Raw genomic sequence first — 19,395 nt, 5'->3', positions numbered from 1 at the left:
GTGTGGATTTGCAGTCAGTGTTTAGGTCAAGGTTGATAAAAAAAAAAAAAAAAATAATAATAATAATAATTCTTATACCAACTTAACCAATTATTTCAATTGGTAACACCTAAATGAATCAAGTTCTTCTAACTTAAGGTAATGAATTAGATAAAACTCAAACTTAAGTTAATGAATTATTTTATGTTCAAAGAACTTGAGCGTAAACCAACTCTTCTTTAAATGTTGTTCCTTTCTAATCCCAGACAATTACATTAAATTGAATTTTATTGATACAGCACCAATAACAACACAGGTGCCTCATGGCATTTTTCCAGAGAAAAACCAACTCAGCTAGTATAGAAGTTGATGGAAAAGAAAAATTCTTTAACGAGGAAGCAACTTCTGCAGAACCGAACTCAGAGGTAACCACTTTCTGTTGTTCCAGTCAGGAAAGGATAGAACAGAGCCAGTGAGCAACAGGCAGACAAATACTCAAGTGCAAACAGCACAGATGTGGGAAAGAGGAAGAAATAACAAACTCCCTTTTCCACCTTCAAACATCCTGCTGTCAAGTACAGAAATGAGATTGCGTGGAGAAAGATAATACTAATAACATGTAATGTGACATATGAATGTATGGAAACTGAGAAGGGAGGGAAGCTCAGTGAAGTAAAGGACAAGCCTCTTGATATTTTATAGCAACCAAGCACAAAATGCAACCAAGTCGCCACAGAAGATTAGGAGGCTGTAACGTATGAAGAAGACAGAAATAGGGCAAAAGCAGCTCAAGCGTTATTTCAAGATAAAATAGACACTCAAAGGCAACAACCAAAAAAACAAAGCTGATGTTCACAGTTAAAATGGTCAAAAGGAAGGAATCTATTGCAATAGTCATGCAGTGGGTCGTCATCCCAACATGAGTATATAAAGCTGCCTCATCACAAACTAAACCTGGAAACCACCTACATGCTTTACTGAGATGCTGGTAATTTCTAGATCTCGCTATCAGAACAAACTCATCAACACTCGCGGCCATCCAAATACTTGAACAGAAAATGAAGCCTGCTTTGTAAACAGCCCAAAAACTCAAGTGATTGTCCAGTATTCAGTAACTTATTCAAACAAGGGACCGTCTTGGCTTGTTCACCTACAATATGAACAGTCTGGCTCTCTCTCTCTCTTTTTTTTAAGATATTCACTCTATTTATTTTTAGTAAAAAGCAATGTATGGTGGTGTTCGTGGCATGGAAAGGTTGACAGTCACGGGTCTAGTATTGCATACAGGGTAAAGACTCAGGACATGGTTTTGCAGAAAATCTATGACTAAATGTATTGACTGTTGACAATTGACTTTACAGATTACAGTTCATTCAATGAAACTTTAGTACGCAGCATGAAGAAGAGAAGCCTAATTTCCTCCCAGTAAAGTCATTTGGTTTATGTCAGCAGACGACAATACAACAGCCCGAAGTAGACGTATTACACTGACACTATACAAAATGTAGGTTTTCATGTTTCACAGTGTTTTAATAACAAAGAGTGTCTCATCTGCAGTAAAACTGCATTCGTCCAAGTGACAGTGTAAATGTGGCTACGGTCTAGTTACTTTAGATTCATTAAAATGAAGCTCATAGTGAATGTCCAGAAACTGGTTACAAAAACTGTGACTTATAGCTGTTTTAAGGTTCTGTACCATTCTAACAAAATATGCATAATAATAAACCTACAATAACTGAATAAACGATAGCAGTGCCATTTTCACTATTTAGCTCAGCTGTTAATTTACCACTGCTCTGCATATTTAATCCAATTTGAACTAATAAACGCCCTTTTATCCAGAGGGCAAAATCAATTCTATGGAAATCAATTAAAAGCATATTTAATGGCCAATGGCTTTTACAGTTGCAGCTATAAACTGTTCATATTTTGAACATTGTAAATGTCTTCTGGTTCACAGATAAAACAAAGCCTTGCTTTTCTCAGATCTCCCTTCATGAGTGACTTTTAATCAGTCTGTGTGTCTAATTCATTTTGTTTCTATGATCTTAGAAACCTGATCAGGGTCATTTTTTAGTTTATTCATGCTGGCTTTGCTCAGGGCTTTTTTTTCATTGTTGTTGTTTTTTTTTAATTTGCATATTTCAAACAAGAAAAAAAGCCATATTTCTAACAGTAGCAATTAGAATAATGCCAAATTGATTTTTATTTTTTTTTATTTGTCTAAAAAGAAACAAAATCGCATGAAGTGCTAAACTGGGCGACCCATCATTGACCCCTTTTTCTGATATTCACTGATAGTCTTTGCTCTTTCTACCCTACTTGGTGTGTTTTCCATTGTTTCCAATCAGTGCAAGAGTCTCTAATGAACATCCTAATGCATTGCTTTGATTAAGCCGATCCCCACAGAGCCTGTGAGGCTTTACACATCGGCTCCCACTGAGTTTGATCAGCCATGAGGGAAATTTGGAAAGACTGAGCATCTTTCAAAGAGACTTCACAGCTTCATTTCCAATTTACTAATGGGCTTTTTTTTGTGTTCTTTGTGGTATGACACTAATAGAGTGAAGTGACTGGGTGAAATTGAGCTGCAAGGGGAAAGTCCTTGGTCGTACAACATTGCAAAGTCGAGGTTACTGACATGCACTGTTAAACGAAATGCCCTGTTTGAATTTGGGAACGTGTTGTAACTAAGTCCAGGCCGCAAAGCAGAAGTGAAAAGAAGCTCCAATGCCCCCACAGAAAGGCTTGTTAAGATGGTCGTTTGTTGATGTTCTCTAATATGAGGTGAGCAAACGCACAGTGCAGACACAAAGGCTGGAGTCACAGGACTCCAGCCTTTGGAGTCACATTACAATAAAGATCATATTAGGTTAACAATTTTTCTATAATTGCCACTCGCTGTCATCTTTTCTCTATGTGTGAGCCAGCCTAATACCAGCTCTGTACAATGTTTCTGATCCTTGGCCTCTCAAGCTTAATCCACTCATTAGCACGAGAAACCATCTCTTGTATACATAGACTGAAGGTTAAATGCAATTAATCTTAGTGACTTAAAAAAGACTCCCTCTGATCCAGATAGTTTATACATATAGTTAGCATAAACCTGTTACAAACTTAAAACGTCATTTATTAATATACGTGGATTCATGTCTTATTCAGATATGCTCGGGGAATACATTTTCATTCTCATATTTTGCACATTTGATTGATTTAGTTTAAATTGATTTTTGTGAATTTAAAAATGTAATGGAGTATTAATTAAATGATGTAGTCAAGTAAGGTGTGATGACACTTGAGTGCATTTCAGAGGAAGATAAAGCTGAAAGAGGCATGCGGTGTGTTTTAAATGAGTTCACTGTGCATAGTGATGTTTGTCCTAAAGGGATGACAAAAACACAAAGTCAATGAGACTGGTATAATTCAAAGTACTTCACAGGTCGATTGATAAGGAGAACACTAAAGGAAAAGGAAATTAATGCTGTAAGTAGTCTTGATCGGGACCTCATTCTCTGGCCTCCCGTCTGGCACATCAGGATCGGCCCAATCTTGGCCTCTGGCCCATTTTAATATTGATTAAATATAAATTTTTAAGGTATTCATAAACAAGGACTTTAATTTTGAAGGAGTCTGAGGCTTTTATTATAAAGCCAGCGAACCTCTAGCCAAGCTAAGCCCTTAAAAAGCTCAACTCGACCTGCACAGCCCAAAATCCTTCTGTGTTTTAAAACCTATGTTAAACTTGTTTTGTTTTGTTTTTTCAATGAATTTAACATGATGCATATCACAGTATTGTATACAATTGTGTTGACATTCATCTCTGTTGTCATCAACAGAGAATCACTGTCTCGATGTGATGTGAACTTGACTACTCCTTTGTATTCAGGTTCCATTGCTGTCGTCATAAGTGCTATATTGCCTCCATATGACAATAATGAAAAACATAGATTTCAACGCCCCTTGTGACACTGCACCTGTCTTTGACTACTCAAATGGTGTCGACTCGGTTTGTTGCTTGGTCCACCTTGGCAGACATTTAGCGGTGCACGCCTACAAGTCTTCTTTGGGTTTCACATCAGTTATTGTGACATTGCTTCCATAATGAGAAACGTGTTCATGAGCTTCCTGAAGAAATGTTCAACCACCACTTAGTGTCATTGCAGGGTAGAATTTTGAGAGAATCTTGTTTGACATATTTCTCCTCTTCAATTTGAGATTCTAAGTGAAAGAAGTCAAAGAATGAGACTTCAGCAGTTCAGTCTGATCTTCATGCAGGTTGGGGTCTTTATCCCACAGTGTCTTTATGATTAATATCTATTGGACTGGGAAACATTATATTTGCATGGTCAAAAATTCTTAACTATTACAACTGTTGTGTAATTGGGGAGTACATGCATTCATTGGAAGAAAATTGTAAGAAATTGTTAATTGGCTAATTTTATCTGAGGGGTAGGAGTAATTATTATTATTATTATTATTACACATATGTGAAAAGTCCAGGGTGATTTGACCAAAAATTGTGTGTAGTTGGGTCAAGATTCTTGCAACACTTGTGCCACATTCATGAGTAATTATGATCATAATTTAGTGTGTTCAAAAGTACAATTGTCACTATTTTGTCACTTTTATGATTTATTTTGTGTGTCTCCAACCAGTTGCAAGTTCTTTCAACCCACTGCAACTGGAGCTTTAGGCAGTTCATTATGATTATGAAAAAGGTTCTCTGATCTTAGCTGAATTTTCAATTGTGGAATTACATCCCAAATGCACAGTCTGAACAAAACATGAACCAAACAGATGACATGCTAAGGTAAATTACTTTTCCATGTAGTTTCTCTCAAGGTCTCAATCTCAAGGTGATTCTGTCTAATAGCCTCAGGCCAACTGTCTGAACTGGAAGACATATGTCTTAGCATACCCCAGGACTGTCAGTTTTCAGGAGATATGACCTCTGGCCCCACTGGGACAACATTCATTCAAGGAGCGAAACCTCAGAGCACACTCAACATGTCAATTTAATCAATCACCAATTTTTTAATATTTTTGTCATGTGAATGAACCAAGAAATACATTCTCATGGGTCTGATAGATAGCAGTGATTCAATTACGGTAGCTGGGATCATTCAGGAGAAAAAGAAAAATCAGACTTATTAAAACGATGTAAAATTTATGTTAACATTTGGATGATTAAATTCTGGTGCTGTGAAGCATCTGAATACCACAGATCAATGACCCAGATAAAGAATACATGACCCCTCAGGCTGACGGTGGAGCGACTTGGTGGATGCTTAATAATGTTGAAGGAACTCCTTGAGGCGACATGAGACATCAACCATTCTTAGAATTTGACAAATCACTGTATTCACATTTGTACAAATAGTTTATCTCTCCAAAAGTGACACAATCCTGGGATACTGATCTGGGTCTTTAAATGTGACACCAGCAGCTAAAGTAAACAACACTGCATTATCCTTACAACCCCCCAAATAATAAATGTATTGACGATATGCCAAACAGATTATTTGGCGTCAGTCCAAGCAATTACTTATGACTTTATTCACATTTGTATTACAGAGTTAATGTGAGGTGCCCTTCACGGCTGCATAACTCAGTTGATTAGAAGTGATTCAGAACGCAACCTATGAAATGTCAGAGGCTTTAGTGAGCAGCGTGTGTAGAATTATTCTTCATCACAGATTTGAATGCTTAGAACATTAAACCAGGCATCCTGTCAGAGCCTTGCACATTTAGGGGTTTAAGGAGTGTTAAGTTGACAAGAAGTGGGTCGCAGAGGATTAAAAGTGTGCAGATTATTTATTTATTTATTTTTACCCATGCTGTCGTGTCTTTTTAATTTGTTCGAAAACTAACACAGAGGGATTACTTACACTGAAGAGAAGTTTTTGCGAAAGCTCAAGGTGACAGAGTTCTCATTCTCATGAGAATTGTTCCTCCAGTCTTCTGTGGACGGTCGGATCACTTTTTATAAACCTGAAGTCACCCTCGGCTTGAATGAACCCTGGAAGCTTCAACAGGTGGTGTAATATGATGCCAACTGGCACCAAGTGAATACTTAAAACATTTTTTAATTGTGTTGCTTCTCACAACGTGCTGGAGCAGGCCCAGCTGCTCAGGCCCAGGGAGAACATGCAAACTCCATACAAAAAGGCACCCGAGCCAGGATGTGCACACGGGATCTACTCTCTGATTACATTGCATACGGGCATATGCATGTGATTGTCTTTCTTTGTGTCTTTGTAATGAATTTCCATCCTTCTGAATGTGCCTTTTGTCATATATCAGAGAGGACACAAGCAAAACAACCAGGTATTGCATTCACCAATACTTTAATAACATCTCCATTGAAAAGAATACTCGATGACAAAAACTGTCATCACAATATAGTCATATTTCAGAATTTCATTTTCAGAATACTTGTAACTTCATTGCAAATGTTTTCTTTCAAATTTCCCTTTGTCATCAAAGTGATAACCTTTTATTTTGGTGCTCTGGTATAGATTGATTTTGATTCAGAACATGTCATGAATAAACTCAGACACTGAGGAAAAAAAGACAAGTGCAACAAGAAACAGAACTGCTTATTCACTTGATTTATTCTAGCTTTGTCCTACAAGATGTATTTTGTTTGTGCAGTTTGATGTCTTAATTATTTGGTTAAGGCTTTGTTCTTGTGTGTCTGTTTTTTATTTCCAGTTCATTATCATACTTTCACTGTTCCTGTTTTTAGACACCTTTTAAAAAGCCTAGTTTTGAGCCTTGTGCAGAAACATTTCTTTCTTGTTTGCACCTAAAGGCATATGTCTTGAATGACAATAAAGCTATATCTACATATCTTGTCCCTTTTTCCCCCCCTTGATACTCATTTTGTCTTTTCCTTGTTTCTTCCTCTCTTTGTCTGGGGGCAGTAAAAAGGAAATGTCTGGCACAACTGTTATGCTGAGGGTAATAGTCTGTAGCAACAGTTTATGTGTATGGCTATTTCCCAGGGATTTATGAGCTGTATAGTTTGTGGAAAGCTTTAAAAGTGAACAGGATTTTGAAGTTTATGTGTTGTAATACACCGAGGAAGGCTAATTACATAAGCAGTGGAGTGACATGTTCAGTGAACTTTGGCGATTAATGCTTCACAGGTCTTGATGAATTGGAGTCTGTTAGTCGGTTTGTTGGAATAACAGCAAAGAAGGCTTCACAGTATTGGTTTTTGATCTCACCAGGACATTAAAATATCTAAGAACTGCTTAGGTATTTTGTAAACTATGTAAGATTATCTTCCTATACATATAACAGGAGAGATTATTGTCCTTTCTCAAATGAATGCTTTGATCCTAATTCAGGACTGGTGTTCTCACTGGAATGAATGAGGGTTTACTTCGGTGAGGCGGGTCAGTCATGCATCCAGAGCTCTGCATGGCTCTGAAGGGCTCAGTGGAGAGCAACAATAAAAATGTAATTTCAGTAAGTATCCACCAACAGATGAATAGTAATGAAGTAGACCTATTCCCTATTATTTTACAGATTGAATCACATAATTGTATAGCTTTGTGTGCAATAGGCAAGTAAGAGCTAGTAGTATAACACGAGATAGCCTGATAGTGTATAGGTTTCTTCAGTAATATGAAAGACATAAATGATATAAAGATATACATAAACGTTCAGTACTTGACAAGTGCTTTTTTGTTATTTTTTGTTTGTTTGTTTTTCTTCCCCTTGCCCTGTTCGACTGCTTAAGCAAACAATATTATGTGATTGAGAGCCTTTCAGTGTCAGAACAGTTTCTGCTCTTGCAACAGGAGGAGACTTGACAAGTGTTTAATTTTGACTCTCTCTCTATCTCTCTTTCTCTTTCTTTCTCTCTCTCTCTCTCGCTCTCTCACTCTCTGTCCCGCTCTCTATGACACACACACTGTTCCTGACCCATTTTCCAAAGCCAAATTTCAAAATTAGGTAATATTTGCTCATGAAATTAACAAAAGGGCGTTGTTTGAAAAACGAAAGAAAATACCTTGTTAAGGTATTTTTTAAATCATTGCATTTCTCTGAATGTTTTCAATAGTTTCAATAATAATAATAATAATAATAATAATAATAATGTCTGAAAAGTCCTTTAACATAGATATTGGTGACATTCTGATGAATTAATTCTGTGCTTCGTTCTTCCTGGGGGAGTCGCGATATAACATGCAGTGTGTTGTCCTTGATGCTTGTCCTTTACGGTCTCAATAGATGTATACAGTGCTTCAGCCTGGTATACTGTCACAATTCACAACACACGTCATTTCTCTGCATATTTCAGAAAACATCATCGCAAAGTACGATTGTGGAGGTGGTGCGACTGGTACGTCAAAACACATCACGCCTCACCCCTGACGGCCAGTCTGTCAGACTTTGATGTGGCTACGGTTATCTGGCTGTGATGCGCTCCCGTCCAATCATTCACTTGGTGAAGCCAAGCGCGTCGACCGCGTGACTGAGCTTTGCGCGCTCCCGCGGATCCTATAAACCGGTGCGGCGCTGCGCTGAGAGCTGCGAGTTTTCGCTGAAAAATCAGAGGAGGTAAAACGCGGCAGAGGATCGCTTTTTTTTTCGGTTCTGTGGGAGGTAACTTGACTCGAATGCAACATGAACGCTGCAATTAAGAACAATGCAAACTTTTTCTCTCTTCTTCAGTTGCACACAGCAGCCGTCTTAACTTTTTTCCCCCTTTGAGGCTGCTCTCTGATGAGACAGATTCTCGCCATGCAGCTTAATGAGACTGGAGTGCAAACACTGGCTCCTGAGCCATGTGAGCAGCAAATGTTTCAAGATGACAAGACTGGAAATCACAGTGGGGATTATACCAGCAACCTGTCGCTGCACTGCTGGCTGCAGCTCCTCACCAAGGAATCTATTATGGAATTTCAAGGAGACAGCTCCAGTGTAGTGGTGCGTGTGATGATAGCGTGTGTGTACTCTCTTGTCTGTGCATTAGGGTTAGTGGGAAACTCACTGGCTCTCTATCTGCTACACTCACGTTACAGGCAGAAGCAGTCATCCATCAACTGCTTTGTGATGGGACTGGCTATCACAGATCTCCAGTTTGTTCTCACTTTACCTTTCTGGGCCGTGGATACAGCTCTGGACTTCCGCTGGCCATTTGGTCGGGTGATGTGCAAAATCATCAGCTCTGTCACTACCATGAATATGTATGCGAGTGTTTTCTTTCTCACTGCCATGAGTGTGGCACGTTATTACTCTATTTCATCTGCGCTGAAAATGCACAGTCGTCAGACAGCGGCTGCCAGGGCCAAGTGGACAAGCCTGTGCATCTGGGCTGTTTCTCTGATGGCCACTTTGCCCCATGCCATTTATTCCACCAGCGCCCAGGTGTCAGATGAGGAACTTTGCTTGGTGCGCTTTCCGGACTCAGGGAGCTGGGATCCACAGCTTCTATTGGGGTTGTACCAGTTGCAAAAAGTTCTCCTGGGGTTTGTGATTCCTCTGATTATAATCACCGTTTGCTACCTACTGTTACTGCGATTCATCCTCAGCCGACGGATTGCAGGTGCAGCTGGCCCAGAAGTAATGCAGGGCCGGCAAAATCGTCGATCCAAAGTTACCAAATCCATAGTTATCGTGGTTCTGTCCTTCTTCCTGTGCTGGCTTCCTAATCAGGCACTGACACTTTGGGGCGTGCTCATTAAATTTGATCTCGTGCCATTCAGCAAGGCTTTCTACAATGTCCAGGCCTACGCTTTTCCCCTGACCGTGTGCTTGGCACACACCAACAGCTGCCTCAACCCAGTACTTTACTGCCTGATTCGCCGTGAGTTTCGTGCAGGACTCAAGGAGCTCCTCCTCCACGCCACACCATCCTTCAGGAGTTTGACTCATCTGTTGCGTCGCAAGGCCAAAGTGGCGGAGGCCCCACCTGTTCTCGTGCTGGTCCAAATGGATGTGTAGCGGGCTGAACTTCAGCATATTCCACTGTTTCTCATCCCTTGTCTTAAATGACCCAGGCACCATTTTGGATATGTATTGAAGACCTCTCTTAATTCACAGGAATGCAATTATGTAAAGCTCCGCAGAAGCTTATTGTCAATGAGGATTCTTAGAGCAGAGAGACATCTGAACCGTGGCAGAGCTGCACCTTGACCAGAACCTGCAAACATGGGCCTATGGTGTAAATAATCTTGAGCTGCTTTCGTTTTAACAGAATTTTTTTTTTTTTTTTTTTATCTACTTTATTTCAAAAACAACATCATGGACTAAATGATGGGACATGTCCCAATTTAGACTGCACTTGTCAAGATTTGCTCTTCAGCAAATGTTTTTATAGCGCAATGGATTTCTACTTCACTCTTTTATGCTTCTGACAAGCAATATTGCTTCCTCTTTATGCATCATCAACATGTATATCGCGCGCAAGATCTAAAGACAGTATGCAAAAACTGTATGAGGGAGACATTTTATTGTGAGCATTTGCTGTGTTTGTGTGTGCTGTGCGTTTGTGCAACTGTACTCTCTGTCATGCAGAAAAGTACATTAACTGTTAAAGAGTAGGCCACTGGTGGTTGAATAATGAAAAAAAAAAGAAATAATGAAAAAAAAATCTATTGAAACGTGTTCATAGGGAAAATTGGAAAAATAGAAAAAACCAGCTTTGCAATAAATTTTTTTTCTTTTAGCATATTGTCTTGGTAAAATGACTTGAGCACTTCGAATTTTGAAAAAAAAAGAGGCAAAGAAGGTCACAAGTACTGAATGTAGTCCTTATAATTCGACTTCTCAGTAGGAGAACTATGTGGCAGCTGAATGACAGCCGGCTCCGTCCTTGATGGCATCTTTGAGGATCAAGAGTGGAAGAGATTCATTTGAGACTTTTGTCCCTATTCCAGAAATCTTGCGGCGCTCAGATATAAGCCAAACACATACACTGGCCAAAGGTACATCATGCTTGCTGTTTTTTCTCCTTTTCTCTTGCATTGATTCTTCACAGCTACACACACACTCAGATGTTGATTGCTCATAGCTCCAGATGTGGGAATCCTCAAAAAACATAATGAATATTTTAGATTTTCAAGAAAGCCTGCAGCAACTAAGCAACAGACCTTCATTCATTGAAAAAAAAAAGTTTTTTTTCTGTCAGTGGACGGCCCAGTAGTGCAAACACCAGCATTTTATTTTCTGCTCATGTTCTTGTTTGCTTGTGCTAAAAAGTGACAATGACTTGGTAATACTGCCGTGATAATGTATGGTTAGGTAAAGCTTTTGTTTGTATTCACAATGGAAATATTCAGTGTCTTAATATCTCATGTTTTTTGTAGAAAACTATTGTGACCGACACATAACTGAAATGAAAAGAATATTTAATTAAAATCTGTCAACTTGAACCAGCAGTGATAATTGGGACATGCACAGTCGGATTTCAGAACACATACACAGGGAGATAAAGTGCCGTAAGCGGCAGATTCACCTGAGTCACATTAATGTTGTACTGCGCAATGGCTGCAGTTGATAGTTACTTGCTTCAATGTTCTCTTAATAATGGCATTTCATTTTCTCATTTTGAGTTTTGCAGAATCTCTTTGAAAGAGATAATATGGAATTCATGAACAATGGTTTGCAGAGATGTCATTGTCACACAGAGATAAAGTGTGTGTATATATATATATGGATATGGATATGGCCTGGAATGTAGATATTTTAATGGTTTACTTTGACATCTCACAGCAAGAAAATGTTTAGCTCCCTCCAATGATCTCTGTCACCTCAACAAAAATGTATTGACTTTTAACTGAACCTCAACCTTTTCTTGCTGTGAGATATCAAAGTAAACCATACAAATATCTAAATTGTAGGCCATATCCATATGTGTTTTTATTTGAAGACTCCTGCATTTTTATGGCCATGCAGGTGTGGTTGCATGACCACTAGTATTTGATTTCACTGATATATTTCAGCAAATTGAAGATCAGAGATGGGAGTCCTTCCAGCGAGACAATGTGGGGATTTTCCAAAAAAGTTGATAAAATACCGGGAACTACTCCAATGGAACAATGTGACCTTAACTCAAACACCATTTCAAAGAAAAAAAAAAAAGTGTTGTTTACAGGTGAGTCTCCTCAGCTTTCTATTTCAATGCTGCACAGACAAGTAGGAGGGTATTGATTGTTGATCCAGGCCCCCAAAATCGGCTACTTATGAACGTACGTATGGTGATAACGCCAACAGTAGAGCATGGAAAGAACAAGTGCAGAGGTTAAAAAAACAGTGTCTCACAACCGTTAATTAATGCACACCAAAGAATTTGACAACAGTTACTATGAAAAGCCTTTTGCTGTGTTATGTTGTGCTGTTATCAGAAAGTCAATAACACCCTGAAAATTACTGACGTGACCAGCAGCTCATAATTTTTTTTTTCTTCTGAAATAATGTTTTGGTGCACTCAATCTCTCTCACTCTTTCTGTCCTGCTCCTTGTAATGGCGTTACTTTAGTCACAGCAAGTTTCTCTGCAGTGCTAGAGATGAATCTGTCACCCTGACTGATAATTGGCTCATCTTAATTAGACCTGACTGGTGTTCACTGCATATTGTGACAACTTGTGCCCACAAATGTACCAATTCAACTTCACTGAAATAAAAGTCCAATTATACTGGTTGTTAAATATATTGAAACACAAAACGTAAAAATTGAACAAAGTTTTAACTTTATTAAATAGTGGTAGAAGTAATGGGGGATAACACACACACACACACACACACACACACACACGCATGCACGCACACATCGTGACAAATGCTGTAATATAGAGACGCCAGCTCAGTCATTAACTTGACAGGGATATTAGGATTCAACTTGTGTCATGGTGTTCAGGCATTCAACCATTATCAGTGTAACTTGAATATCCCTAAACGTATCATTTTCTCACTTCATGGATTATGGATTACTGTTGCCATCAGACACTTTGATTCTTTCACTGTAACCCCGAATGTCCTCACAGAGCGTGGAAGATGTTCCAAGTTTATTTTGCGAATGTAAGGATAATAAACTGCAGAAATGTGTGTACCAATATCTGTGTGAATCCGGGAGGTTTTCAAATGCAGGGAATAAAAGTAAAAGGTTTTGTAAATGATAAATCCTTTCATCCATCTTTTGTGCCACAGTGATCTGCACTGTAGTTGATCCCGGCTGACTTTAAGCAAAGGTAGCATACACCCTGGATATTTCAGAGGCACCAATTAACCTCAAATGTTTGTGGACTGTGTGAAGAAACCCAGTTCCCAGAAAAAAAACAACCCATACGCTCATTTAAGAAATATGCAAACTCAAAACAGAAAGCGCCCATGGGGAATTCAAATATTCAAGCAAAGTGCAGACATCTGAAGATTCTATTTCAATACAATAATAAATTGTAGTGATCCATTACATTACAACTCTGGCAGCGGTGTCATCCCAAGTTGTGCACTAGAGAAAATGGCAACCGCCTTGTGAAATAATTTAAAATGACTGATTAACATTTGAACCCTCGGCATGTTTTTTCTGCACAGCCAGTTGGTTCTGGATCATTCTCTCTCCAGTGACAACTGGCAAGCATCCTGGCGAATGGCCAAATGACTAATGATAAAAATTGAGCATAAAGCGCTCATGAAAGGATAATGCAGAGAAGGCACATACAGGGCAGTTGTTTAGCATTCGTCATCTGAATAGATATGCTCTCCCCACACAGCAGCCTGAGAGAGAAAAGAGAATTTATTTGGGCTGTTTTTCTATTGCAGCTGACCTATATTACAAAATATTTAGATAGCCATGTATATAAAAAAAACATTTTTGTATGGAAGCAGCTCTGTAGAGAGACTTTTCCTGGCTTCATCATACTTCCATAAATGTATAGACTCTTTATAGACTAGGCACCAGGATAGGTCTAAATGATGTGCATATGATGGGGCCTGCAACCAGTCAGGAGCAACCCAGAAATAACTTTCAATTTAGAGCAAATAGATATAAAAAAAAATCAACACCTGAGAGGAAGTGGAACAACTTCTGACAATAACACGGGAAGGCACGCCAGTAGGGACATGAAGAACTGACTGACTCACAGGGAAGCCAAGGCAGCGCATCAGTCTGTGAACTTGTATTTATATTTGACAAATTAGATTTTTATTTCTGAGCTCTTAGAATTGAAATCATTACAAACTCTCGCCTGACATAGCTAAAGTGCACTACATTACCAGGAGTTTATGTGTTGTCTACAGCCAGATTCCTCAGCATGTTGTTTACAGCCATTCATGTCGGGCTGCCTAATCAATACACATCTGGGTTTCCCCATGAGACCGGAAGTGGTAGTAGAAGGTTGAGTGACACCCTTGGTGCTGACCTTTTCCCGAGGCCTAATGATCGCTTTAAAACACTTGCAACTCCAGAATATTTAATTCATTCTCACTAGCTGAATACAAGTGCCGACACGGGAAAGCTCGGTGTGACTTTTTGAACAGTGGAGGGGTTATTTCAGAAGGGGAGACACATAGTGTGTTAATGCTGTAAGAGCCATCAAAAGCTCCTGCTGATGGAGGCCCCATGCAGTTACATCAACTATCCATATGTGTCAGGCAACCAACAAGGCAGCTTTTGAAAAGACCTGGGAGGCTACAGCTGGGCAACTATTTGTTCAGTGTAAGAAGGCAGCACATGGGAATAGTCTGTGGGACACTGGCACATCTTTTACAATATGTTCCCTCCAATTTGGCATTTCTTTGCTGTTTTTCTTTCAATGCCTGCTTGTGTCTCATTATATTAATATGCAGATTCACATTTACAGCTTTGCTTTTTTAATCTTCAAGTTTTGGAAATATATCTCAATAATCTGTTTTAATTAAATATTGCATAAGGCTGAAAGGTCCTTTGGTCATACACCAGTCCTAATTGGTTGATTTAATGCTTGTGAAAGCTTTCTAAATAAGTAATTTCCTTAATATGGATATATTTGTCACGTTTGGAATTACATGTCACTGGAGTCCACTTATCTATGAATGGTCTGATTTGTTTGTGCTCATATCCAGTTTTGTAAGCCCATCATGCCATCAGAAGCTCATCAGGGAATTCAAATTACTGCTCCACAGCAACCGAATGTGCTTACCTTTCTCACGAATAAGAGGTCTCATTAGAATCGAGTTGCAACACACAGTCCTGAAGGCTGACGCTCGTCTCCGTTCTCTTCATGCATGCTTTTCTTTCCAGAGTCTTCTTGGAAGATTATGTGATCCCTGCAGAAAAGGACATTTCCACCATTTTCAGCTGCCAAACCTTGCTCACATATTCTGCTGCCACCCACATAGAAACCATGAAAGTGAATGTTTTTGGAGGGTGAGTGCAAATTATCTGCAGTATTTAGAACCTTTATTTTCAACTAATCTCTTTTTCCAATATGTGCATATCCATGCATGAATAGCTGCAACTCCTACTTACACATACATACATACATACTATGCTTGCATGCATGTTTTGTGTTTTCAAGTAACTCCACAGTCAGATGAGCAATGATTTTCAGTTGAGCATCTTAAAATATGTCAGAAACCATTTGCCATTTGCCATTTGCCAAATTTGCTGTTATGGCAATTTAATAGTAACTTCAGATGTAGCGTTTTTCGCAAAATGCTGTCATAGTGTTGCATGCTTCTTTGAACACTGAAGCTCTCTGGGGAAAAAATGCGTGCCGCATGTATTGGGTTTCTGTTGGCCCATGATTCAACTTGCTTCTTTGGCCCTCAAGCAGACCACCCAAATAACAGTGCTGTTTTCACAGTATCAGTGTTCAGGCAGAAAAATAACAAATGCTCCTCTAGCTTATGTATCTGACAGAAATTGTCTTGTTCAAACCTTAGTAAAATGAATAGTTATTGATGGAACACTGGCTCACTTAGGAGGTTATTTTCTGCAGGTACAAATGCTGTGAAGTACTTCAAAGAAAACTAAAAGATAAAACGTGGATATCCATCAATGTAGCTATTTGCAAGATGCTGGCACTCATTTACAACAGTGATTCCACCAACTGAGCAGAAGCCAACTGTGAATAATTGGCATGATAACAAAAGCAGGCAATGAATTAATGATTGGGGGTTTGCTGATTGGATGTATGTTTTCATAAATGCATGCTGGCATAAGTTGTTTTTTTTGTTGTTGTTTTTGGGACTGGCAGTTTCAACCCTGTATGTGTCATATCTTTGTGATTATTTGTGACTAACCCACTGTGCAACTGGTCTTTTTTTAGTGCCACGATCTATCTTGTTCTAATATTTCCAGTTTTAGTAACATGGTAACCTTTGCTCATGTCTGTGGCATTTTCTTTTGTAATTTTGTAGATAGATAGATAGATAGATAGATAGATAGATAGATAGATAGATAGATAGATAGATAGATAGATAGATAGATAGATAGATAGATAGATAGATAGATAGATAGATAGATAGATAGATAGATAGATAGATAGATAGATAGATTTTTTTTCTACTTAACCAAAGTTTGAGCTTGTTGAATCTTCAAGGGAATATTTGAACATGACAGTAGTACAATGGTAAGATGGATGGTCTGCCATCTTGTCACTCCTGTTGACTTCTAGGCAACATCAAACTTGCTGTATTTATACTGTGGTTAAACTGATAAGAAGGTGTTTATGCTCAAGGGGCATCAGATGTATTTGCTGCCTGGACTAGTGCTAATGGCTGCTGTTGAAGGCTGCTGTTCACAAGTTTACATTTTATACTAGAATAGAGGTTTGTAATCAATATAAGTCCCACACCCAAATAGAGAAACAAATGAAAAAATATCAATACAAGATAGTGAACAGAACAGGGTAGAATAAACAGCCAATGGTCAAAAAAACACATTCACCTTTCATTACTTTCTGTAAAAGTTCATTTTTTTATGTAAGACAAATGGACAGTAATACAAAATCTGGTGGAGCATTTATCGGTGTAAAAGGGAGAGCCACAGGGAATACGCATGTGAAAAAAAAGCAGACGCGCTGCATAAAACCACACCTGTTGTCCTGGTTCAGCAGGTAAAAAAGAAGACAGTGACTCGTGGAGATATTTTGGTGGTGTAGAATCTCTATCATCTTACAGATAATAATAGAAAGATCAAGTTGGATGGCAAGGCAGTTTCATGGACCCAGGGGGTTAAATCACAAATGTCAAGCTCAAGGTGGTGCCTGGGGAAAAGTCAAGGAAAGGAAAGGTTATTAGAATTCATCATCAGGAAACCAGGAAAGTCTGTAACATGGCAATCCATCTAATACATGCCAAGACAATTTTACTCAAAGCCAAAAATGTCAACATGGCGATGGTACAGCAGTAAAAGGGGAATGATCAAAGGTATTTATACATAAATGAATTTACACTTCCACGCACACAGACAGACTTCAAGTGGGGCTCATTCCAACCCTTTTTTATTTTCTATTTCTTGTTGGTTTAGGTGGCCTCTGTGCTGGTGCTCTATTTTAATATATCTATTTAAAAATCAAGTATTAGAAACCTCCTTTAACAGTGATGATCTGTAAATGGGAACTGCATTTCACATGTAATTAGAAGATACTTATTCTTCCAGGTAGTAATTCCAACAGTCAACATAAAGTAAGCATCCAACAAAGCAACTTCACATATCCCTGACGTCCTTCACTGACAACGGGCTGGTAATGACAGCGCATCCCAACTTCAGCACTGTTTATTTCTTTTGTCAACTGAAATGAAATGGTATGGCCCAGGAAACAGCTCAACGTTGAGCTTAATAATAAGCAACCAAACCTGCTGCATGCTGAAAGCCACAAAGTCTGTAAGTGCATGATAAACAATGTGTGCTTTCATATAATTACTAATCTGTTGCTTATCACACTGTTTATACAGGTATGGTGATGAGAAAAAGCTTCAAGCAAGCCCTACAGGAAATCACAATCCTGCCATTGCAGTGATGAACATATATTCATTGACTCTCAGAAATTCTTCAATAGTTCTCACCATTTTTAAAACGTGAATCCGTGAGAACTGGCAACCTACAAATAAGAAATGTGAGCTGGGTTTAGATCATCATGAGAAGTTTTACTGTAATAATCTATTATTGTTGCAATATTAATAATATACCAAAAATACACAATAATGTTCTACTTAATGTTTGAAACAAAATGCAACAAAGTACTTTTTTTAGAAGAATAAACCATAACAATTTCGACAACTAAATGAGGAGGGATAAAAAGTAAAAATATGAACAAATGAAAGGAAAAGCCGACTCAAATTGATTGAGCGTTTCAGGGGTTGGTTTTGAGCAGACAGCTAATGAAACGAATGACAAATGTAACTAAGAACACAATGTTCTTTCATGTAACTTCATATTATAATTATCCCACAGTAATGGGCTAACTAACCGCATTTTAACGAGAAAACAAATGTTTGCTCAGAAAAAATTCTGTTACCTGTGTTCATTTAGTTAAAATCTCAGGTCATTTTCTTATATTCTTCTCAAGCAGCTGTGGTGGTTTTCCTGCTGATTTCTCCTGGTCTGAAGAAACAACAGATTAACTAAAATACCAAAATGATTAGAACCTCCTGTGGTGGAAATTGTTCTGGGTATTTAAGATGGATGGATGGATGGATGGATGGATGGATGGATGGATGGATGGATGGATGTGCTCTCAAAATGCCAGTCCATGTGCTCACACACTTCAACGGTTTCATACCTGCGATAATGGATGACTAGAAAGAAGGAAAAAAGCAGTCATACAGACAGTCACACAAACACCCATGCCTCACCTAAAGTGAGTGCTGGGGAGTTATCTTATGTCTTACATGTGATTAAAGCTGAAGGTTATATGTTGTCCTTGGTATTTGTCTCGTGTGTATACTGCGCTACATACTCGGTTTTTCTTTCAAGCTGAAAAGCAATATGACTGCTGCGGCCTTTGATAAAAAAAATTTAGGAACCGAAGCTGCCAAACCTTTATCATAAAACTTGTTTGAGAAACACATTTAAATTATCTTCACTCAGCAGGATCTATCTATCTATCTATCTATCTATCTATCTATCTATCTATCTATCTATCTATCTATCTATCCATCCATCCATCCATCCATCCATCCATCCATCCATGGTTTGACTGCAAAAACAATTATTTCCCCAGTGGTTTACGTATAGTTCACAGTAAACATACATGGTGTTACTACATCTATTGGTCATAAGTGTGTTGAATCTGAAGTTTTTCCTAACTCACATCAATATTTTTGATCAAAATCACAAACTGACAACTGTCTAACAGAGGAAGGGAGACGACCGTGTTGCATATCTACTTGAGAAAAACATGGATGTTTGATGAAGAAACCTTTAACATGCCATTGCTGGAACATTCAAATAAATGCAGTGGACACAAGTGTCA

At 38.6% G+C, this 19,395-nt stretch overlaps 1 protein-coding gene across 1 annotated transcript; it reads left to right on the top strand.

Annotated features, from left to right (window-relative positions):
* Nucleotides 1–8,736: 8,736 nt before the first annotated feature.
* rxfp3.2b (relaxin family peptide receptor 3.2b) lies at nt 8,737–9,939 on the top strand (the record flags this gene model as incomplete). The annotated part of the gene is made up of 1 exon (XM_080506872.1): nt 8,737–9,939. One exon carries the CDS (start codon nt 8,737–8,739, stop codon nt 9,937–9,939), a length of 1,203 nt encoding a protein of 400 aa, XP_080362998.1.
* Nucleotides 9,940–19,395: the final 9,456 nt, after the last annotated feature.

This window comes from Blennius ocellaris, assembly GCF_963422515.1.
Source record: "Blennius ocellaris genome assembly, chromosome: 12".
In the NCBI taxonomy this organism is placed as follows: domain Eukaryota; kingdom Metazoa; phylum Chordata; class Actinopteri; order Blenniiformes; family Blenniidae; genus Blennius; species Blennius ocellaris.
Note: the sequence above shows the minus strand (reverse complement) of the source record. Positions and strands in the feature narration are given on the sequence as shown.